General features: G+C 37.7%; 1 protein-coding gene across 1 annotated transcript in view; it reads left to right on the forward strand.

Moving 5' to 3' along the window:
* POLA1 (DNA polymerase alpha 1, catalytic subunit) overlaps positions 1-24,586 on the forward strand; it is a 193,280-nt gene that overhangs the window by 136,585 nt on the left and 32,109 nt on the right. Inside the window, exon 35 of the mRNA XM_088532762.1 lies at positions 14,435-14,531. Within this exon, the coding sequence (XP_088388888.1) occupies positions 14,435-14,531 (97 nt within the window). The remainder of the gene's footprint in view (positions 1-14,434; positions 14,532-24,586) is intronic.

The raw sequence follows: 24,586 nt of genomic DNA on the forward strand, positions 1-24,586 counted from the left end.
TCAGTAGAGATAGTTTGGCCAGGAGGCTTGGGATGAACCTGCAGGGCTTCACGAAAGGCTGTGCAGGGGACATCACCTTCATCTCGTCCGAAAGATGCCGTTTTACTCACTTCCAGACACTGATTCAGCATTCACTCAGAGCAAGGCTCACTAGTCTGTCTTCATACTTTTTGGCAGATCTCTCAGTCAGAAACTGCATAAATGCAAGATATCACTGAACAATAGTAGAATAAAGCGTGTCTACACGTTGAGGATGATGGTGGCCTTTTGAAGAAGGCTAGGCATATTCCAACCATCCCACACCAAAAAAAAAAAAAAAAAAAGGATTTCTCTCACTGGATTTCTTCTCATTTGGATTTCCCTCTTTTTGGATTTGTTAATATTTTGAGAGTACTGTTAATGATATTCCCTTCTAAAGGTTAAGTAAGAGGGGGAAGGCACAGAATGTAGCATTTGTTAAAACTGTGTTACAGAAGCTAGGCCTAGTGATTGCAGATTTCATCATGTATCATACTGAGGTTTTTTGGCCTTTTTCATTGTGGAAAGGTGTTGACAGTTGTGCTAAGAGAGTTATGGTTCTACATGAAACTTCCGCCATATTTGACCTGAAGAATGAATTATCGTTTGTGATCACATGGTGATGGGCAAGTTGAAATACTCATCTCATAAATCTTTTGAGACTTTGCAGAACCCTACCAAAACTGTTTTCTAAGGGGTTTTTTGATAGCCCTGTGAGCTAGTTTGGGAAGCCACTTTTCTGCTCCATAGGCTATCTCATGCAGAATATCTAAGTCTGTTAGAATCTCTGTTTCTTTTGTTCCTGAGCTGGATGGATTGACCAAAGTAATTAAATTTCTTCCTTGAAGATGCTGCATGCGTTGGTTGCTCTGTTCACTGTCTAGCTGGTATGTTGAATGTCATGTTTCTGAACATCCAGATGCCAGAATTGGTAAGGAATACTTTTTTTTTTTTTTTAATGTCCCAGCAGTTAAGAAAATGTTGCCATTTTGTCAGATTTTAATTTTCTTATTTGTCAATGCTCTACTCTTCTTACATGGCTAGATTTTTACATGGATGTTCTTATTAAGACAGCTCAGAAATTGTAGCTAGTGCATAATATAGAGGAGTCCTGCACAACAGGGAGGGAAAGGCCAGCATGTTCTGCTTGCTGAAAACTACTCAAAAATCCTCACCTAACAGAACAGTTTATTGGAACTGTAAATAAACAGTTTGAAGTTTGGACAGTATCCTGCTGCCATACAAGATTGTTGTTATCCAACGTAATCTAGGCTTCCAGGCAGCTTTCAGCTTCATCCTCCTCCTGAATAGCAAAAAAGAAACATGGAAACTCCAGAGAATGAACTAGGTATAGTAAAACTGAATTTTCTCCTTGAGACAGCTTTTCTGATTAGCTCTACCCTATGTATGTAGTTATTCATTATTGGCTGTGCAAATCTTTAAATAAATAAAGGTCCCCCTTTTTTTTTTCAAAAATATCTTTTTGGATTTGCTGTAGTATTTGCTTTTACTCATGCAGACCTAAACTGAAGAATTAACAGTTCTGAACTAAATGAAGTATGTCAAGTGCATCAAATTACAAAAATGATTACTGATGGCATGATATATGTAATATAATCCTAAAACTTAATGAACATGGCGTACATTCTTTTAACAGAAAATTTCTATTACAAACCTGCACGCAGCAGTGACATACAGTTCAGTGGACAATGTAAACTTGATTTGTAAATTCCAAAAATTTGTACAGAAGACAGAAGGAAGAAAGTTTGCCTTTTGTAAAAGCTTTAAAAATGAGGGAAGTACTCAGCTGTTCCAGCGGGCTGCATTTCACTCTATTGATCTTGACATTTGGATATCCTCAGTAGAAGAGTGTTGGATTTATAAGGAAGATGCAAAATCTTCCAAAGTTTTCTAGTGAAGAGCAGAAGGTGAATAGTAGCATTCCCAAATAATTCCCTTAGTAGCTTTTGGCTCAAGCGCACTCTTCATTACCTTGGTGCATGTTGTGGACTTGATGTCTACCTGCCCAATTTTGTGTTTGACTATAGGGATTGCCATACCTGTAAAAACAGCTGCCTTGCTCTGTGGAATTTGAATGAGCTCTTATGTGTGTGTGTGTTTGTATGTGTATATGTATATATATGTATATTTTTATATTAGGTATTTAAGAATGACTGTGGAAAAATGATTTTTTAAATGAAATGTTCAGTGAGAATTCACTAATTATGATTTTGTGTTTAACAGTAAGTACGTTTCTGTACGTGTTCTGACATCTTACTCATCTTATAAAACTAATATGGCTAATAAGCCAATCCAGCTTTCCAGGGCCAGAAACTTTTGAGAGCTACATTTTATTTTTCTATTGCTTTTCTATTGTGGTTATTAAATGATCCAAGAGCATCTGCTTTAGGCAGCCTGTTCTTTCTCTGCTCAAATGGAATGCCCTCATCCTTATTTATCTTTTTATTCCCCATAATTTGGGCACTGGGGTGCTGCATGGTGCTACTGTGAAGGATGAAGTCATTTTTTTCCCCTGTCTTATTTTAAATTATATGATTGGCATTTTTGTGGTATGCACTTATTAGTACTTTCTGCGGTCCCAAATTTCAGGTTGCGTTCTTGTTAGCTCTCTTGTGGATCCCAGAAATACAACTTTACTAACTTTACAAATTAAATGTCCTATTTATTTACTTGTGTATATTCCCTGTAAGATTTTTAATGCCTAACTGTCTTCAGGGTTTGTATACAGACTATCTGAGGCATATTTTCCAAAAAGGAGTGGGTTAGAGGCTCAGTTGAAGGTGAAATTGCCAAAACTGCTGGGAACTCACATTTTTGTTAGATTTGGGGGGGAATCTGACAAATATCTTTTAATCCGCTGCCATTCAAAGAGCTTGTTTTCTGTTTCTGTGCTGTAGTAGCAGTCACACAAATTCGCCAGTGGGTCATTGCCAAAGCAGCAATCCACTAGTAAGTGTTGGGAAGAAGGAGCTCCGAGGACAGCCAACCTCATGCCTATTAATGGTTTTGTTTTGGCTGGATCACTTCCGAGTTGCTCAAAATTACATGTCACCAGAGGCAGTGGAGCAATGATGTACCTGGCTGCTGAAACTTGGCTTCTTTCCCTAGAGTTGATCTGGATCCATGAGGTGCATTTGGCCACTACCTAAAATTGTGTATTCAAGAAAGCCTGTTGCAGGGAAGGTCATGGTGCAGGTTCAGGATGGCTTGGGTTGGTATTTGATGAAAAGTAATGTGATCCCTGCAGAGGAGGGGGAAGGCTCAGTGATCGGAGGTGGTGAGTGGCTGCTGGGGAATGGCAGAGCACAAAGAAGGTTTCCAGAGAACATGGAAAAGCGCGAGAGGAGGCAATTAATTTTTTTAAGTCAGAATTAAGATTTAACATGCATTCTGTTCTGGTGGGAGTAATCTTTATGTATGCATAGGTAAGGGGCGGTGATATTTATCTAGCATGAATATTTACAACCTGCAGTAAAGGCTACGGTTTTCTTTTGACCGGAACTTTAGTGGACATCAGATGCTTCTACTAGTAGGATTGGATCTGATGAAGTTCACTTCTTTAAATGGAAGCTGGAATTTTTGAGAGGAACACTCTGTTTTTATGTGACAATTAGAGATTGATCAAATGCTTTTACAAACATTGCACCATGCTTGGGATTTGCCTGGCTGAAGCTCAAGTTCCAGTGTTGTTAGTTGTAGCTGATAACACTCTGAAATGCTTGTTCCTGTTTCAGGGGCTGTTTCCTGTTTTTCTCCTTCCTGTTGTTATAGGCTGTCTTTTTATGGTAGTGCTCTAGCTGTGATGACTGCGATGGAAGACGGAGAGGTTCCCTGCTGGTAGGCAGGTCTCTGCTTTTCCCCGCTCAGAGGCCGTGCTCTTTTATCTTCCAGGTTATCTGCTAAATCGTTTGCCACCTTTGTAGTACATAGGCCTCAGTGCACAGCTTGAAGGTTGATGTGGTTTTAGCTACCCCAGAACGGCCACACGTTCTGCCTGACCACTAGAAAGGAGGGTGATGCTTCTGGTAAGTCTTCTTAACTTCTAGGATTATTTGTTGAAGGTGAGAGGGGTTTCTCAGCTTATCTTAGATCATTATGCTTTAAGTCAGCCGAAGGGGCCTCAGGTTCAGAACAGTAGTCTTACATTGATTGGTTATAAATAAAATGTATTTTCTTTTCACTTTTGGACCTTGAGGTCATCTTTTAAAACATCTGATCCAGTTTCATATCAGATGTGTCACTTCAAAAGTGAACACTCAAACACTAATATGACCAGACTTTTCTGTCTAGATAGACATTTACGCCCAAGGCAAGAAACAAGAACTTGTAACCCCTGAGTGAAGGGCCTAATCTAGTAGATGGTCCTAGGATATCTGGTACCTCCTCTGCCATAATCCATATTTTTTTATGAACACCCAGTGCTGCTTTTAGACCCCCCAGCCTTATAAAAGGGACCTACCAGAAGAAGGCTTAGAGACTTGTCTAAAGTTATGCAACTCTTCCCAGAAACAGAGGTGGAACGCAAGTCATTTTTGTGTAATGCTTAATTTATCTCTGGTAAAAGATGACACAATGTGAAAATCACTTTTTCACACTTCACACATCACTTTTTGCAACTTCCTGTGAATAGGTAGCATTTTATGCTTTTACCTAGGTTCAGAGTTGTTTGTGTCTAGGGTTTATCTTATCTCCAGTAGATCCATAATTTGATTTTCAGTTAGCATGATTTTGCTACAGCAGGGGAAAAAAGGCGAAAAGTGCTCCCAAGTACAAAAAATATTCTTACTTTGTAATGGGAGCTCTCCATCACATCTAAGCATTGTACGGGTCGCTGGAAGCTAACTCTACCCTGTTTCAACATCCGATACCAATTCTCAGCAATGAGACCCCTATGCTTTTATGTAAACCAGTATCTTTTTAAGTTTCATGTAAAAATAGTCACTTTTTTTTTTTTTTTTAATGTGCGGCATTTTATCAGTGGAAGATAAAACGTAGGTTCAGGTTTCCATAGTAGAAAGGATAAAATGTGACAGTAAAAGGATTATAGGGATTATGATTATTAATGCGCTACAGAGCTGCTCTGTCACAGCTAGTAAGTTCATTGCAGTTTGGTTGCGTATGTGGGGAGTGTCCTATGAAAATGAAGAGACAATTTAGATATTTTGATAGCTTGCATAATTGTTATTAGAAGGTCATTTTTGGATTGGCATGTGTGTTAATTTAGTAATGCGTGAAACAGTAATTTTCAGACATATTTAAATTTTCTTTTAGGTTTCTGAGGATCTGCAGAATCTGCAGTCTGTTGCATTATTTGTTTTCACGAGCACACGCACAATATTGACCTCTCCAGTTAAGGCAGCTGATAGAAACCTGAAGGGCTTAATCTTTGCCTGTTCTTAGGTGGATTAATTTCTTTTCTTAGTGGATAATCCCAAGATTGGTGTGTTTCTCTCCTGTTTGAATTTGGGAATTGTGGGATTGGGAATTGTGAAATTGAGGATGGAAGCAATGTGATTTCAAATCAGTCCACAAAGTTAACATCAATAACAGTCAAATGATAAATGATAAACATACAGCTGTTGTTTAAAACTGGTATTATTCAGAGTATCATTAAATTGGTAGACAATACCAGAAAATATTGGTCATTAAAAAAATGACGTCTCAAATTTAACATATAAACTGATGTGTGCAGTGTATTGACGCAGAAAAGATGGAGATGCTCGTCTTGCTTTGTCATCACTGTAACATGATGTTTCTTTAGCATATGCTAGAGTGCTGTTCTTCTAAAGTCCGTGAGAGCTGCTCAGGGACATGAGATCAAGACTTGCATTGACAGAGCTGATTATATGTGTGTAAATAGATAGATGGTGCTAGGACCTTCTGGGAAATGGTCGATCTCTTTGGAACAAAGAGAGGTCTTAGCAGAGGAATCACTTGCGTGCACCCTAGCTGCAGAAAAAGTAAGCAAGATGAGTAAGTAAACTATATCGCAAGTGTTTCCCATCCCAAACTCTTTGAGAAGCTTTGGGAGCTGCTTGTGTAGGTTGTTAGCGCCCTAGAGGTGAGGTTTCAGGCATCTCTGAGCATTCCTGGTTTTCAGATATTTCAAAGGAAAATATTTCCAGGTACACAGTGAATAGCTCAGTGTTTTCTCGTATCTTAGCCTAGTCCCCTCATTGCCTTAACTTTCAGAAGAATTCAAGATCAAAAAAAGGAACTGTGGCTCTGTCTGTTAGAATTTACTCAATTGCTAAATTCACTTTAGACAAAACAATCCTCTGCATCAGATGTGGAGGATGTATTCCTTCAGATTATTTAACCAGCTGAGCAAAGACTGCTATATTACAATTCTGAAGGAGTCTAAAGGAGGAAAACAAGCTTTTCAAACTTTTTAAACTCTTGCTAAAAGCTACAGTTGAGGGAATTGAGTTCCAAAGTCTTGAGTGACAGGAATATTTCAACCCAAATTGGTATACTCAGTTTCCTCTCTGCAAATGATACTTTTTTGTTATTTTTATATTCATGGCTTTACATCTAAAACATATTTAGATAACCTTATTTGTTTGCATATCTAGCCTACTTATTATTTTGTTTATTTACCAATAAATAGTTTTAAAATGTTGTCTTTGTGCATGTTGAATGGTAATCAACTTTAGGGTAAAAACAGTGCTTTTCACTTTCTATACCTTTTCACAATTAGTAAATAATTTTGCAAGGAAGAAATGCAACATAAGGCATTCCCTAGCAAAATCATAATTTAAATAAACAATCTGCCTTATACATATTTACACTTTTATAGTATGTTCTTCTGGCCAGCAAATAAGTGTTAAATGTTTGTGCAGAGTGTATCGGTGATAATTTTTTAAGTAATAATATAAAGTAGTTTTAAATCATTTATCTAAGCAGAAATCTTATACTCTCACATTTATGCTTGCTGTGTCTACCACCGTCTAGATTGCAACATCGTGACTTGGTTCTACATGTTCTTTCCATTGTTATCAAAACACCCTGCATCAGAACATCAGCAGTGCCATCCTCCTCAGTTTTGAAGGCAGACAGAATATTCCAAATGAGTCTTAAATAAGATAATAAGGGATAATCTTTTGCTCATTCTTGACAATATGCAACCATTCTTTTAATGTGTCAGCAGGATTGCATAAAATGGTACAGAAAGCTGCCTTGTGCCTAGTCTGCAGAGTCTAATCTTTAGCCTCTTTTTGCCATGAAATAAGACTACAGCCGATAGACGGTAGGTGGTTGTTCTTGGAAACTGCCCTGTGCAGATTGTTTCCCTGCTCTTTCCCCATTTCTTCATTCTCATTTAGGGTTAACTTCATGAATTATAAAGCTAAAGGGAGATTATATTATGTGCTGTGTCAGATCCAAAACCTTTTATGGGCTCCTAAGAAAGTATTCCTGATATTTCTTTGACAGAACAAAGAAAAATGATTAATCTAGACCCAAAACATAACCTATGGTCTATTAGTTTCAGCATAGGACTGAAAATGTTTGAAAAATAATCTTATGATTGAAAGCATCAGGAAATCTTAATAGTTGTTGGTTTCATCTGCACTTCAATAATAGTGCCAACATTTCCACCAATGTATAACTTCCTTCGCTATATACTTTCCTTCATATGAACAATTGGAATGTTTGGTTACCAATATGAGGGTGTGGTCTGAAGGAAGATATATTTTCACTGGAAGAACTGAAAATGGTAGCTGTTTCAGCACCACTCTTTCAACATACAAAGCTGATGCTGGAGGGCTTTTCAGATTTTAATAATTTACTATGTGAAACCTTTCCACGTTGAGACCTTCTGCTCATGGAAAAACATTCAGAAGTCAGCAAAGTCAAAAGACAGGCCTGCATGTGTAGCCTTAACTGGGCCTCCAGTTATAGCAGACCCTAACAACATAACCATGTTACATATCTGGAGAATCAAAAACTCAGTGCACCCTGTTTTTTTACGTCTTTGCTGCTCCTTTAGTACAAGGCTTGATGTTCAGCCTGCACACTAAAGATTTATTTCAAGTTATAGGTGTTAACTGCAGTCAGGCTACACAACCTGTCTTGAGGTAGCTTGCATGCCAGGAGCAGTTTAGCCATGGTAGCTGGATACCCTCCATGTGCTTCTCAAGGAGCTGGATAAATTGCTCTGCTCCGGGACTCTTGTTCAGGTTCCAGTTTGTTTGGAATAAAATCAGGATTTTTAATTTTATATGGAAATCCGTGAAGTTGCTTGAAAGCTAAGAGAGTTCCATTCAGTGCTCAGAGTTCTTCTGTACGTGCTTTTTTTTCCCCCATACTTTGAATAAGCAGATGACCTGTAGTTATCACCTGTGAGTGCTCCTTGTTCAATGAGTAGATCATTAAACCTCTAGAACAAGATGGAGCTTCTATACTAGCTTCTTTGGGATGCAATGGATGTGTTAACGTATATTGGGTTACTTAATCTCCAGCACAGAAAGACAGCTTTACTTTACAGGGTTGTCTTTCAATTTTCATGTTGTTTCACCACATTATTTTGGGTGAATTGGGGCTATTTTTCACCAAACTACTTCATACTATTCATATGGATAGTCAAATGACAGATAATTCTGAGGGTCATTGAGTTTGAAAGTATTTAATTAAAAAAAAAAAAGAAAGTCCCAAAGATATCCTCTTTTTTTTTTCCCCCTCATATGCCAATGTAGGATGGCTCTTCAGGTGGGTTAGTCTGCAAACTCTTAACTCTGAAACTGTAGAGTTTCTCCAGAGTCATGAGATGTTACTCATATATTTGTTTCTATTATTCAATTTAAAATCAAAGACTTTAGTTATCTGGATAAAACGAGGCCCTGTACCTTTTCCTCTGCAGTAAGGAAGTGCCAAATATGTGTGCACCCGTGTCTGATTTCAGTCATAAGTGCCATAAGTTTTATGTGTTTGTACCTTTTATTATATTCATATAAAATAGTAATATCAAAAATTAGCCATAAACATCTTGATACTGAAAATTTCAGAATAAAGAGCACACTGAATTCTCTGCCAGATCTTGTTGAGCTACTCAGGTGAGCTTGAATACCGGGTGCAAGGTGGAGTGGGGAGCCCAAAGCTAAAAGCGGGTGCACGTACAGTTCCTTCCTTGCTAGCAGTAGCCAGTTACATCAGTTACAGCATGGTTTGCCATTGCCTCTTGTGCCAGCTGTTGACCATGCAGCAAACTCGTTAGCTTTGTTGGGGTAGTTTTCTGATAGATTAGCAATAAAGTGAATAATATTTGCTGACTTGGTGAGTTGGATTTGGTTTATCATATGTTCATATGAGCATTAGAGCTCACATAGTAATGGGGAAGAGTTGCATACCTGTCACTAAGACAAGAAAAGAGGACCTAAACCAGTACAAGTTCTTGTTACTTCAGTTACCTCCATCCTACTGGTTGCAGATAAGCTCTCTATTTTTACTCTTTTGTTTGTTTGATATATAAGAAGATGAAATTTCAGTATTTGTTATCCTTATATGTAAGCAGAGGGTGGGGTGGAGCACACAATTAATGAGTATTCAGTGTTGCATTAATTCACCTTGTTAGGCCTCTCTTTTTGTAAACAGGAGTCTACCTTCAGACTCCAATGGTGATTGGGTCTGTATGGACTTGGTCTGATTAAACTAGTCCATTTTACAAAAGAAAACATGATTTTTTTAATGTGGTATGAATAGTATTTGGATACATAAATATCCACATTGCCAAGCTATGCTCTCTTTTTAAAAACAGAAATTGCTGCTATAAGAGATATGATGAAAAGTGTGTAAAGTCTATACAATCTTCTAGCAGTAGATTGAGACCAGTGGCATTTCCCCGAAAAAATAAATTACCCGAAATTTGCAGCACATTCATATTCAATTTCATCACAGCAGATGCTCATTAGTATGTTGTTATTAATTGGTATTCACTTTAGGTTTTGTTTAAAATGAAGATAATAATTAGGTTTTAATTACTGCATCTTTCTAGGGGGGAGGGGAGGAAATGCCTCTCAGAGCACTGAAGTATTTCCTGTACGCTTTGCTTAGCTACATGTGCGCTTTGAATATCTGGGATCCATTTGCTGCCAAAAGACTCTCTTTCTCTGTTTCCTTTCTTTTTGCTTTGTATAGTATTAAGAAATTGTCCTAAGTAAATTGCTTGATGGACATACTGATTCATACAGTAGTAATAAGAACTGTGTTCTTTCTAATCAAATTACCAAAAAGACTTCTCACCAAAGTAACTCTCTCAAGCAGCTGATTAATGAAGTGGTGCCACTGTTTTGTATTACAATTAATTGAAGTAATACAAATAACTTCTGTAGCCTGTGGAAATTATCTCCTTTGCAAAGCAGTCTAGTAGTTAGCAAACTGGAGGTGGTTAGTTTTTTTTAATTATTCTCATTGCGTTCATCATTCATAGAAAGCAACTGAGAACACTAAATGAGAAAGTGCCCACTAACCCCACCACAGCAGGAAGGTATGGGAGTGAGCCAGGTGTAGAAGAAAGACAAAAAAGGGGGGCGTTCATGAGTGTAGTGGTTCTGTGGAGAAGCAGAGTAATTTGGGAGATAATAAGAATAAATAAAAAATTTAAACCTACTCTTAGAGATGTAATCCAAAACAGAGGCAGGACCCTTCCAATTTCAACACCTAAATGCAGCTGCCATCAACTTCTTGTCCATTAAAGAAATGCTGATGAGTGTGTGTATCTTAAATTCTTCTCATGCACTGCATTTGGGGTGGGAAGGATACAAACTAATAAGTAAAATTTGCCAGGTTCTCTAGTTTTCAGAGAGCTGAGCAAGCTTTGACTTAAGACGAGTAAGGGTAGCCACTGACAATCCTTCTCCACTGTGTGAGCGAATTTAAGAAAACTGTGCTCAGATCTTAGTTTTCTATTCCTGCTAGAGAAGTGGCAAACCTGGGTCTGCTAATTGCGAAAAAAAATGCCCCACTTGCTAACTATATGCTATTAGGAAGACTGTTTGCAGTGGTGGCCAGCGGTAGGATGAGAGGCAGCAGGGACGAACCAAAACACAGGAAATACCCAGTGAGGGTGACAGAGCCCTGGAACAGGCTGCCCAGAGAGGTTGTGGAGTCTCCTCCTCTGGAGATCTTCAAAACCCGCCTGGATGCCGCCCTGTGCCACGTGCTCTAGGTGTCCCTGCTGGAGCAGAGGGGTTGGACTAGATGATCTCTAGAGGTCCCTTCCAACCTTAACCATTCTGTGAGTCTCCATACAAGTATGATATATCTGTGAAGTCTCCTTTGCCCTAACAAGCATTTCCTAGGGTATGTGGTAGGTAAGCAAGGTTTTTCTGATGACTGAGCATTTTGTACCCTACTTTTTGTGTTCATTCATGAAAACACATGGGGAAAAGTTGAATAACCAGTGTTGCATTTCACCAGTTCTGTTAAGAAGGCACCATCAGTTTCCTGCTATGTGATCTGTAGTAGGAAATCTTTCTGGGAAGACATGTTGAAGATTTGTGTTTGGCCTGCTGATAGTAGAGGATTCTGGAACCATATTAAACCTAGATTCTTTAAATGAATACTTGTTGGCTGAGCACAATGATTTTTCTCTTTGATTTTTTTTTTCATCTCATCTGTTAGTTTTCTATTGTATATGCAATTTTCTGTCAAAGGAGTAAATAACTGTGATGAATACAGACGGGGTACCTTTGGTTTCTGTATCTGTTTATTGCTCTTCTAAATAAAATACGAAATAATGTCTGGTTGCTTTGGTACAGAATGTTCTTTCCATGAAAGGAAGCTGTCAAGGCAGCAGACTTACCTACTGAAGTCAGTTCTTAATGAAATCAAGAAATCAAACATCATGAACAATGCTTAGGAACTTCAAAATGCTTTTATCTTCATCTACTCAGAATTCAATATTGTATGGCATGAAGGAACAGAAATTCACCAGAAATTAACTATAAAGCTTTCCTTGTGTAGAAAGTTTGCAATGGTTTAGGTTTGGAAGGTAGGGAGGTGGTTTGTTTATTTTTTAACCTGTAAGTTATTGAAAATTAAAGGGAATAAATAAGTGGTGGTACAAATCATTCCTGATTTCTTAAAAATTTAAGATATCTTTCTTGGCTTTATATGTATGCCATATGCATGCTTAATTTTATGAAAATCTCCAGAACCATTTGTTTTCCACCCAGCTTACTAGTTGTAAAGTATGGTGGGAAGTTCAAGAGAAGGATGTGTTAGCACACTCAAAGTATGAGTAAAAAATTCTGTGTGGTTTGTCTACAAACGTATGAGTATATATATATATAAATATACATATATATATATGCGTATCTGTGTGTGCACATGCACATTTTTCCATACTGTTTTTTGTATTTCCTTTATCCATTTAGGCAGTGACTTTCAATTAGCCTGCCTACTAGTATCAGGTCACTAAACTCCATAGCTGATGCTTTATTCTTTCGTGTGGGTTGTCATTCGTTTGCTTCAGTTGGCTGGCAAAGGTTGTTGTATATCCATTACCAGCAACACAGCACTTTGCATTTCTGAATTGACAAGCAGCTATATTGACCTAGCGCTTATTATGGGTCAACAGCTGCGTTAACCGACGGAAGGACTGAGGGGCAATTAAAATGAATTGGCAAAAATATATCTTCCTAATTTACTCCAATTTGTTATTTATGCTAACATTGTATGGCTTCTATGGTGACACTAAACAGAATGGACCCAATAATGGCAATTAACATAAAAATATAATGGCTAATCAAATTGACAGCAACTGTTTCTCATCATCTCGACACACAATACATTATCAAAACAAACTATTATGAAGGAGGTAATTTCAGTGTTCTATTCAACCTGCTTCATGTGTGCAGTCAGGGAGATGTGTACCAGCAATTACAGCTGAATCTAAAAAACTAAACAAATAACTTAATCGCTGTCGTCCTCCTTCTTTCTTCTTCAGGAAGCAGTAATCAGGATTTACTAAAAATAACTGGTGTATAATAGTATAATGATGATGCATATCGTAGAATAGCTAATAGGGAATAAAATAAGCTTCTGTGTCTTTTTTTAAAATACGTTCACATGAAGTGGAAAGAAGTATAATGTTAAAATATTAAAAAAAAAAAAACTAAACAGGAGTAATAGTTGCCAAATGTCTCAACATGAGTTGCTTAATAGTTACAGATATTTTATAACGTGTCAGGAGAAGTATAAGATTAGCTGAATTTAACAAAAAAAAACTTGGCTTGTTTGGGTAAAAAAGCGAAAAGCTAAATTAAAGCAGGGTTCCAGTAAGCCTAAGTAGTTATCAGTTGTTATTCCACTGCATTTGCTGTCTCATTCCTGATGATATACTGAGCAGCAATTGAATTGTAGTCTAACCACAACTTGTGTGGGTTTTGTAGCTCATAAGGAAAATCTTCAAGAGTTTGTACGTGCCTACATGTATCCAATCATAGTAAAATGGACACTGCTTCTAAGTTTGATGTAGTTATGGTTATTTCATTCTTGGTTATGGGTTTTTAGAGCACAAACCTTCAACTGGCCAATATCTGAACCCCAGTATGAGGCAGAGTGTTGAATGTGGTGATATTGAACAAGACATCAATAAAAGTAACTTGAAATGGTTTAGTCATAGAGGAGCCAGTGTAGAACTATCTCATGTCTATCCAAGCAATTTTCTGGCACACAGAATGACAACAGTGATATAAATGCACACAGGTATGTACTTCTGAGCTAGAGAAAGAGCACAGAAGCTTGACATCAGTGACATGCAGAGCATTTGATTGAATATGATATTCCACATGTACACACCTGCAGATTTTTGAACCAAATGTATGTGATTACCTACATGCAGTAGCCTTCACAGATGTGTAGAGCAAGACAGTGACATAATCTGTAAAGGTATATGTGCAGCTGGTTTTACTTGAACGGCATGTTCACAATTTATTTAACCACAGCTGTGCGGGTGCATGGAGGGTTGGGTGGGAGGAAAATACAGCCAAGCACCTGTATTCACCAGAAATACATATTAACTATTTTTCCTTTTGGAGATCATGCCATTGTGCGTTATCCTCAGGCATTAGGAATAAGTTACTCCCTTGTCCCGGCATTCTCAAGAATCTCATTTTGCTCCTGCAGCATCATTGTGGTATGCCAATGTGTATATCTAAAGAAAAGACAAATTTAGTATTATGGATATGAATGCTTAAGTTATGAGAAAAAAAGTACATAGAAATATGTAGCAAGGAGATTTTGCATTAAAATAATAAAAATCTGACATGAACAGAGCATATAATCTGTTAGAAAAGCACAGAAGGAAATGCCTTTCGATATTGGAAATAGAAATAGATGCAAAAGATCCATTTCTTGGAATGGGGGTTTTAATCATTGTCTCCTTTTGTTACAGTATTCTGATAAGGCCCTCTACACCCAACTCTGCTTTTACCGGTACATTTTTGATGTGGATTATGCAGTGGATAAAGTGGTTCCTGAAGAAGATAAAGGTAGGTTTAAATTTTCAGTTAAATATAGTTTAATAGCAGCTTGTCTTCTAGAAGCCAGAACTACACATTTTTATTCTTCAGCTCTCAACTACTAGGCTGTAACATAAACCAAAAAGAAGAAGATAGCCTGGATTTAGGAATCCTCTGCAAGAGGAATGTGCTGTGTTGGAATAACCAATTTAAGAGTATGTTGTGTATCTCCTTTTGTCTTTTGACTGAACTGTACTTACGTTATACCGTTTGAAAATGTCTTTGCCTAAAGTTGGAAGGACACGGCAACTTCAACAGATTAATTAAAAATACGTATTGAAAAAAAAGGTCAAATAAAACTTGTTTTCCACTATTAATGTCTACAAGGCCCTTTTTATCAGGGGAGAAAATGATGAGACAAAAAAACTGTAACACTAATTACCTACAAAGCTCTGTTAAATACCCAAATTAACCTAATGTGAGGAAGACTTGTTTTATCCGATCACCATAACATTTATGTAGTAAAACATCTCTAAGCTATAATGAATTCACGACTTCTGCGCAGCTAAGTGCTTTTCAGGATGACAGGAGAGTGTTTCCGATGGCAGGCTAGGGGTTGGCAGAGGGGAATTCTGAACAAACCTGTGTTTGGATCCCACTTTTGAAGCATTGTTTCCCAGAGAGCACTTCCCTGGCATCCTGTTCGCAACCTGGTGGTGCCAGTGGAGAAAAGGTGCTCCGGCTGCTGTACTTGTCGTAGCTGTTCCCTCCTGAAATACTTTCCCCACCCCTGCCCTCGATCATTAGCTAGGTGCATAGGTGATAGCAAGAGACTAAAACAAAGAACCGTCTTTCCAAGTGCTATATTGGCCAACCTGATATAAAGGTCACAGTAGCTGCAACCTCTTAGCTAAAAGGCGCTCAAATAAGCCGTCAGGTCTGGTCTTGACCTGTCGTATTGGCGTTCCTTCTTTCACAAACTCATATTTCCTTTTTTAATCCCTTTGAGAGTGAACTGGCTTTGGTATTTGTACTTCAGAGTGGTCTTCTATATCCAAAGGAGGGCACACTGTGTAGTCATCTCAGTTCAATAAAGCATCGTAGATGCATAGAGGCTACATTATGTAGTTGCAACTCCTGCTAGCTAAAAGCACATGATTCGGTGTGTGGAACTCTGTCCTAATATAAGGAAAAGAGTGGAAGGGTCTTCACGGGCGATGGCGTCCACCTCCTGTTCCTGCAGACCACCATGTCTTACAAAGACTGCCAGTTTATGGAATTTCATTTTGAAACCTCTAGGTGATTTTTCCCCTTTTATAATTCAAAGTGTGTTTCAGACACTCGTGATGGCTGAAAACTTCACTGTCATTTTCCTGTTTAGCTTGTTTGCAGGTAGTTTTATGTCCATGCACAGATGTTTGTTGATTTTCCCTCCCTGAGGCTCTCCACTATATTGTTAGAAGCAGTGCTGGTCTTTCAGCACTTTTAGTTTAGAACATAACAGTCTTTCTCTGTTCCATTCTAAACTAAACAGTTTACACAGACTAAACAGTTTAAACAGACCAAACAGTGTCTTTTATGTGATCATTCCCTTTAGTGCCTTTGTGTGAAATCTTTTCAAAGTTGAATTCATCTAAGTAGAGTTCTACCTGATATTCCACATGGTGTCTCTTCACTGTCCTGTGGATGCAGTAGGAACCTTTACTGGGTATACCTCTGTTGATAAATGTTTAGTTGTATGTGCCATTTTTGTAGCTTCATTGTATCATTGACTTGTCATCCCAAGATAGAAATATTGAGATCTGAGATTTCTTTTTTTCCCTTGTGTTCTTTCTAAGCCATGAGCCTCTCAGATTTATGGCATTAAATTTCATTACCTGAGACTGCTTAATCTTATTTTTATCCTTAGATAAATATAAGAAATATTAGATAAATTATTTCTGAAAAACAATATTTTCTCTTCTGTATTGACATAATTTCTCATCTTCTCTTTATTTTTTGGACCTTCACTGGATGTCCAAAAAATGCGCTGAAGAATATTAAATAAAACTAGCTTCAAGTGTAATTCTGAAGCAACTGTTAGAACTGTGCTATGACCTTCCATTCTCTTCAACAGTTCACCTTTCCGAACAGCGTATTGTTCTTTTTTTCTTTGGCGTTTTAAAGTTATTGTATAACCTTCTTCAGCCAGACAGTGATTTCAGACATGGTGCATTAGCAAGTGTTAGGGCCAGATAAATTAGATGTTCTCCCCCTTTTTTTGTTGGTTGGTTGGTTTGTTCTCTTCAGTGAGACAAACAAGGTGAGTCTGGTAAACCTATATACAGTTTTGACCCATTTTCCTTGTATCTTTGGGAGGGTGATACTTCTCTCTTGCTCCAAAACTTCGGAGTAATTGCTTATGGCTATGCAGATCACGTTTTTTTATCCTCGTAGGTATATGTTCTGTTTTCTAGCGATGTATGCCACTGATATGACCAACTTTGAAACTCAGTAGTACTAGAGTAACAACTTTCGTATTCCAATTTTGTCATAATTTTGAAATGGAAATTTTGTGAACTTTTGCCCTTAGCAGTGTGGAGCTCATGTTCATTTTCCTTTGGAACAAAAACCATTGTTTCCGTGCCATCATTCCCAAGTCATGCTGTCGTTGACCCGTGATCAACATCATTGCTATTATAAAAAGTGGAGGCAGAACTTTAGGTCTTGTTCAGTTTGGATATCTTCAATCTCTTTGCTTTTTATGTAGCTAAACCATATACTTACTGATGTTTTGTTTTGGGTCTGTTTTGCTTTTTCTTTCTTTGGGGGAGGAGTGATGCTTTGGAAGCCTAAATCACATAGACTTTTGCCAGGTTTTTCATTTTTGCCACCTTTCCTGACTTTCTGCAGACCACTTCCTCTTCTCTGTCTTATATAGTCTGTTTATTCCTAATAGTCTTTTAAAATTATTATTCATATTGCAGTCTTCTCTACCTGAAAAGATCTTTTCGTGACTTGATATTCAAGATATAAATTTAATGTTCACTGTAGTTTGAAGGAATTTGTGCCTCCTCTTTATTAAAAATCTCGAGGTTTCACTAGTAGCTCAATTGCATTTTCTGTATTTGCTTTTTCAAAATTGAATATATTAATTATAAGCAGATTTTTGTTTATTCAACCATTTAAACTGAAAGTCCTTACTACTTCTCAAAATTGAATCTAAAATATTATGTTAAATAATTGGGTGTTGAAACAGTCGTCCAAACTGCTTCCCTTCCTTACAAAGAGGTTCAATACCATTGTTTGCCTAGTTTTCCTTTTAAAGATAGGCAAGATCTAAAACCTTCTCTACTTACACAACTTGTCAGATTTCACAGCCAGTATCTCCTGGTGCTTCACAAAACTTAGCAAGAGAGAGTTTTCTTAATTTCTAAGCTGAATTTTGCTTTCTGAGGCTTATTTTGTCCACCATGGATGATAGACTTATTTTCTTCCTCTTAGAGCCATTTATATTTAAAACCTGACTGTTACCTTCTAAGTCTTTTTTCAGCTACAAAACATCATTTGGAGGGAGGGAAGAAGGGAGGAAGGATATTCCTCATGTCTACCTGCTGTTTTATAGATATTTGATGATTTTCTCTGCAGTTCCTGGAGTTTGTCTACCCCATCTACATCCTCCTTGATGTAGAGTCAGCTTAGCACTACAGGTCAGATTCTACCTGAGTGGAAAACAGCAGAAGGATTAATTAATGTGTTTTATAGGCTCTTATTCTGTTTATTCATAACTTTATGGGATTTACAACATTTGCAAGAGCACTGTTCTCTCCTGTTCAGTTTGTGAGCTAATGTAATCCTTACCTGCTATTCTGCACAGCTGTTCCTAACCAGTTTTTCTCATTGTATATTTGTACAGTTGATGTATTTATTCAAAGAGACAGATAGCACTTTTCTCTGTTAAATAACAGTTTAGGGTGGGAGAGAAAGCTTTCAAAGAGATTTCCAGTTTCTCAGAATCATTTTAAAAACTCATCTTGTCCTCCAGCACACTTAGAGTTCTTCCCAGTTTATCATCTCCAAAATCTAAATTGCAATTCCTTACTTCAGGTCTTTAACAGAAGTGTTGATTAGAGCCCTGGCAGATACCTGTGCAACTTCATTCAGTACAACCTTTCACTTTGGCCCTGGGATATTGATGATCAGTATGTGTTTTTCTGAACAAAGCTGGCCATGCTTTCCTAGTACGCTCCGAAAATATAAGAACAGAATTTCTTATATGGGACCAAATTATTTACAATTCTTAATTTCTTATATGGGACCGGAATTTCTTATATGACCAAAGGCCACCTAGTCCTGTTCCTTGAAGTCAGAAGTAGGTGCCAAAGGAATAATACGAGAACAGTGCAAGCGTACATGATGCTTTGCCATGTCCCTCCCTACTTTCAAACATTTTCATCCTTGATGACTTTCTTAGCCAGATATGGAATTTAGTAACCTGCAGGGGTTTTCTCTTCCATGAATTCATCCAAACTCACATTAAGCTCATGAGCATCTGTTCAGCAGGTATCAGGAACTTCCTCAGATCCACCATCTGTTCCATAAAGGACCTTGTGCTTTTGTTTTAAATCCCATGACTGTTGCCTGCATTTGTTGTCTCTTGGTTTTTGTACTGGAAGGCAGGGCAGCAGGGGATCCATACACAGTTTTCCATACTGGTCCTGACCATATGCATTCCTCTCACATCCACCCTGCATCTCTTTAATTGTTCCACATATAGAAACCATTACTTTGTTCACTTTTCTTTGGAACCTGATCTCCTGTTCTTCTAAGTTTGTCTTGGGATAGGGACCAGAAAAGGGCATGGAATTGAAGATATAAGTGAACCTCTGATACAATTGGTACTCCCTGTGTTTTGTGTTCTCTGTTTTCTCCCAGTAATTCCTAATATTTTTCTTTTTTTACGCTACTGATCATTGAGCTAATGTTTTTCACAGAACTAACTATTGTAATTTACTTCTGATCATGCCGGAGCTCATTTCTAAGCAATTAAGGTTTCAAAAAAAATAATCATAGGTGTATTGCTTTACATCTATCTACACTGAATTTAGTTTGAATTGAGTTTAGTCTACACTGAATTTTGTTGTCTGGTTACTGACTCTGCTAAGTCTTCCTGACATTCTTTAACATTAACTCGAACCTCTACTATCCCAGTAGGACCACAAGAGTTATAACCAAATCAGTATCTTGATTACCTGCTGGCTTGCTTGCCCTGGTCGGATATAAACACAGGGCAGGTTGCAGTGGAGCTCCAGTGGTGACCTTAAATTCTATTTCCTATCTTTAACCAGTTATTTATTTAGTATTTATCTCTCTTATGCCATGACTGTTTCTCTCTGAAATGATTTTGGTAGGAGACTGATGGACAAGTTCAGAAGATTCCCAGGTAAGCACAGTATCAGTTGAATCATCTTTATTCGCCTCTTCGTTGAACACCATCCGAGGCTGTGGTAGAGTTTATGGGACAGACCTTGGCCTATAACACAAGCTGTGCTAATTCTTCCCCAGTAGTTACATTTATTCAAGATGTCAGGCTTATTGGCCTGTATTCCACTCAGCTTTCCTGGATGTGCCTGTAATATCATCAAAGACAATTTCAAAAGCCAGACTAAAGTCAAGGTGCGACATGGACTGGATATGCTCCCTTCCAAGATGCTTTACGCAGTCTAACAGGGTGTGCAAGATTCTTTGTCTTTCTGCTATGTAAAATGAAACTCTGAAAATCCTTTGCCATCTTTCTGAGTTAGGAACTCTAGCACAGTTGGTATCAGATCAAATAAAAAACAGCAATTTAATCTTTGATATTGCAGTGCTACAAACTCTAATTCACCAACGTCAGTGATAACGTACTGTCTGTTTATTCTGAATTAATTTTTAAGCAATCAGGAAAAGAAAGGATGCTCCATTTTTACTAATCATGTGCTCAAAATGTCTTCAACTCCTCCTTCTACATTAAAGATTTTGAAAGCTTTGTTCTGGATTTAGTCAGATACTACGGTTTAGCTGGGCAGTCAAGGCAGCAAGAAGCAATAGGAGTACCAGAGCAGCAGCATCTTCTGTCCATCCGCGTTCCGTTCACAGCAGAACCATTCTGTTCGTTGGTGGGCTGTCAGCCATGTAAGCAGGGGGTGTTTCAGTGCAGGAGTGTGCTCGCTGCAGATGCCTTAACTCCTGTAACGGAAACCAATGTGTTTTTATAGCTACGTCATCAGAAAAGCAAAAGAGAGTACAGCAGGCCAATTTGCGTCATTGCTGCATTCAAGTATTGCTGTTGTTTAGTGTTCAACGATGGCACAGTTTTCATTTTTCTTCTGCAATAAAATCAAAACTGTTAAAAACTAAGAGAAATGGAGCCCACACAAAGTCGGTGAAGCCCTTGTGCTTCGAATTCTGTTCTCTCTGGTTCTGTTCTGCCTCTTGCCATAAAGCCCAAAGTCTTAATGCAAGACCCTGCGTAAGAATTCTGCAGGCTCCTCACTCATGGAGACTGCAGCTTTATTCCAGAAATAGTGCGCTGACATCACGGAGGTTATTTGTGGAGATTTTGTGGAGATTTTTTAGTGAAATGGGAATCTGATTTTTAAACTCTGTTTCATGCTATAAAATGGGGGTGAAAGTGTCTCACTGTGCCGTTCCTAAGAGAGGCAATGCTACGTGTGCTGTTTGCATTCACTTAGGTGTTTCAGAGGCAGAAATCACAGGGATGCTATAGTCTGTTCTCTCAGGATATTTGCAAGTATTGAGCCCCTGATTACGGGATTCCCAAGCAGTCCGGGCTCATCAGTTTAGTGGATAAGCAGAAGAAAGTGAGGCTGGGAGGAAGATAACTTAGGAGAAAGCTCATAATGAAATGTTCCTGCGTGCCAGGAAGACCTCTTTCCTCAAAGTATATGTGAGTGCTTGGAAGTAGAATATAATTGTTTAGATTATGTATTTATGGGCTGTAGTTTCATAATGCATATTTAGAGGATGTTTTTGCACTTTTGTTACAGCTATGCATGTTCCTTGCTTCACCCTCCCATTCAAACCCCAAAAGCATCTAGTTTACTTTATGGATGAATAAACTGTAAAATTGTATTGGGAAAAAATGCAACTCTTTTAGGCTGTATGACCCAGACATATAACATGAAATTCATCTCTGGATAGTTGTGTGCATCCTATAATTTGAATATTGTTTTTTTTTCCCCAGTACGTTCCTTCCTTGGTGTGCCAAGTATCAGTTTGAAGTGATTTTTATATAAGAATGCTTCTAACTCTGTGAAAGAAAACCATTTTAAAAGGTCTGCAGAGCTCCTTGTGTCAATGTGGCTTAATATACATAAGCTGATGGTGGTGGTGAGAGATAGGCAGGCAGAGTGTTGGAGCCAAGACTGAAAGGATGTGCTTGAGCAAAGCGGTGTTTCTGCACGGGGAGCGGCGTGAACCTTCGCTCAGAGAGGGAGGAGTGTTTGTGTGGCGTGAACTTGGAAGGATTGTCCTGTGTGTGAAGCCAGGGTAACGAAAGGGAGATTTTTGGCGTTAAAACTGTGTGCCGCATTTATCAATTGTAGATGAGAAGACTACACAAAGTACTTGTTGCACTAAGTAAGGAAGGGGTTATATACTGTGTGCATAATTTAATATACTTGCAGTATACTGGATGGGTGGTATAGTTCAGGGTGGTATACAAGGAGTGTACAGTTTTCAACAGAAGATAAGGAGAAACCATATAAATAACTTTATATACAAACTTATGCACATACACATATATGTGTGTGTGTGTGTCTGTTTTTGAGAGTGATAGCATAACTTGGCATAACTCTTTCGAGAGAGTACAGTTCAGTTGAAGAAACCTGTTTTTGATAGCTTTACACCTGTAGTTGCTGTCACTCAGACTTCACAGTAGTGATCTTTGCATCAAAGCAAACAAATGCTCTTCTCCACCTTTGCTCTCAAGTCTCTTATCTTTCATCATGTTGTTCTGGAAGAAACTGTAAAATACTAATTTCCAATAATTTAATCTTTGAGTACATCTTCAAAAGCACTTGTTCATTTTTCCTTAACATATTCTGTTTTGTAGAGGAAGATTTCTCAACTTTTTTTTGCAGTGTCTTAAGCATGATTCAGAGGTACCTGTACCTGCTTGAACAACTGTTCTAATGGAGGGAGAGAAAAACACTGGAATTATAAAAGTTACCAAAAAAATAGAGTTTGTACGAATATACATTCAGAATTGGAACATGAATTTTTGATCTTTTCACTAGAAGTGAAGTAGTCTTGGAAAGGTTACAGAGAAAGAACATGCATTTTTTTCACTACTGACATGACTGCAAATTTTGAATCACTTGCATTGGAAAAAATGAAACAAATGAAATTGAATGGAATTGAATTCAATATCTTAAATAGTTTTTAAATCTAACTTATTAAAACCAATAACAATTTTACATGAATACTCAGTGTATTTTGACCCTTTTCAAAGTACTGTATGTGTATTTAGCTGATCTGTAAGTTACCTTTCCAAAGCGATCATACAGTTTTTATTATCAGTTCAACATATCTAATATCTTATGTGAAACACTTTCTTTTTTCTATTCCATATCTTTTTGTGGCGTGTACTTAAGATTTTTATAATATTTGCAGAATAGACCTGCAGGATCTGAGTGAGCCGCGTTACACTGCGCAGCGCTGTCTGCACCCCCGTCTGTGAGCACGAGGCTTCCTGCGCGGTGACGCCTCTCGGAGTTAGGGACTGCTCTGAATTATTTTCTCTGCTTGTGGATGGAAATAATGAGTTACAGCAGTCGTGATACATCCACGAGGTGGGAAATCTATGGCATGAGCAGAACCGTGTTTACGGTGCCGCTGCCTCCTCCTCTTTGATTAAGGAAGGGTTTTTTTTGGCTTTAACACACTAATGCTAATGCCACAGGTTGGGGTAAGGTAGGTGCACTGTCTAACTTCTGACCCCTCGTGATTTGGAATACTTACTTGACTTTTTCAAATAAATATTCTGCTGCTGACAGCAGCAGTCTATGTGGGGAAAAAAGTGAGCAAAAATACTATTTTCTCATTTGCACTTGATTTTTTTTACTATTTAAATAGCTAGGTAGCAACTCGTGATAGAATATGGTATTGCATAGACTATCTAATGTAGTCTGACTCCTTTCTGAGTTCCCTTTTGACTGGTTCTAAACAGAATATGCTTTAAAACTGTTTTCTTTTTTCCTGCATCATTTCTTTTTTTTCCTGCAACTCTGATATTTTTGTCTTTCTGGTTTCTTTCTGTCTTAATAAGAATTTTCTTTCTTAATGCAAGTCAAAAATGATAAGACTTGTTTTAATGACTACTCATTCTCACAGCAGTAGGCTCTTTTCTTTAACACAACGTGCAAGACAAGCCTGTTGCACCTTGTAGAGGACCCTTAAGTTTGACGGACCCATGTTCTAGATCCCAGATTTCTGATATTGATGCTAATTCTTTAAAATTATTTTTTAGAAATTGGAAATATAAACAAACAATTTTCCCCCACGTAATCCATTCAGTATATATGTGGCTAGGCATCAGAAGGATAATATGAATCCTAGGCTTTAAAGAGATTTTTTAAAAGATGCAATTATCTGTATGATAAGTGTCATATAAGAAATGTATTTTAGAACTTGCCAGTGATGGCTTTTAATCACTTTGATATTTTGAGGAAAATGGTAGCTTTAAACAGATGATACAGAATTTATTTTTAAAAATGTATTGTGCTTATACAGTTGATGGCTTTTATTTCCATAATGTTTTTTACTACATAATTATACATCTTAATTACGTAATTACCGTCATAATTATTATGTAATTACATGTAGTTCCACTAATTACAAAATCAGGAAGTGTAATTATCTACTAAAAACTTTCCGAAATCTTATTTGTTCACTAGAGATTATTTAAAAGACCAGTGACCTACTGAGTATGGTGTACAGTGTTGCACATGGAGCACAACTCTCCTTTTTTCTTCCTTTATGGCCAGGATGGTTTGAGAAGGTTGTAGAAGGACTTTCATATCTTTAATTAATTAATATTTTCC

This window comes from Tinamus guttatus, unplaced genomic scaffold (assembly GCF_059628265.1).
Source record: "Tinamus guttatus ecotype Peru unplaced genomic scaffold, ASM5962826v1 Tinamus_guttatus_pri_ptg000470l, whole genome shotgun sequence".
Lineage (NCBI taxonomy): Eukaryota > Metazoa > Chordata > Aves > Tinamiformes > Tinamidae > Tinamus > Tinamus guttatus.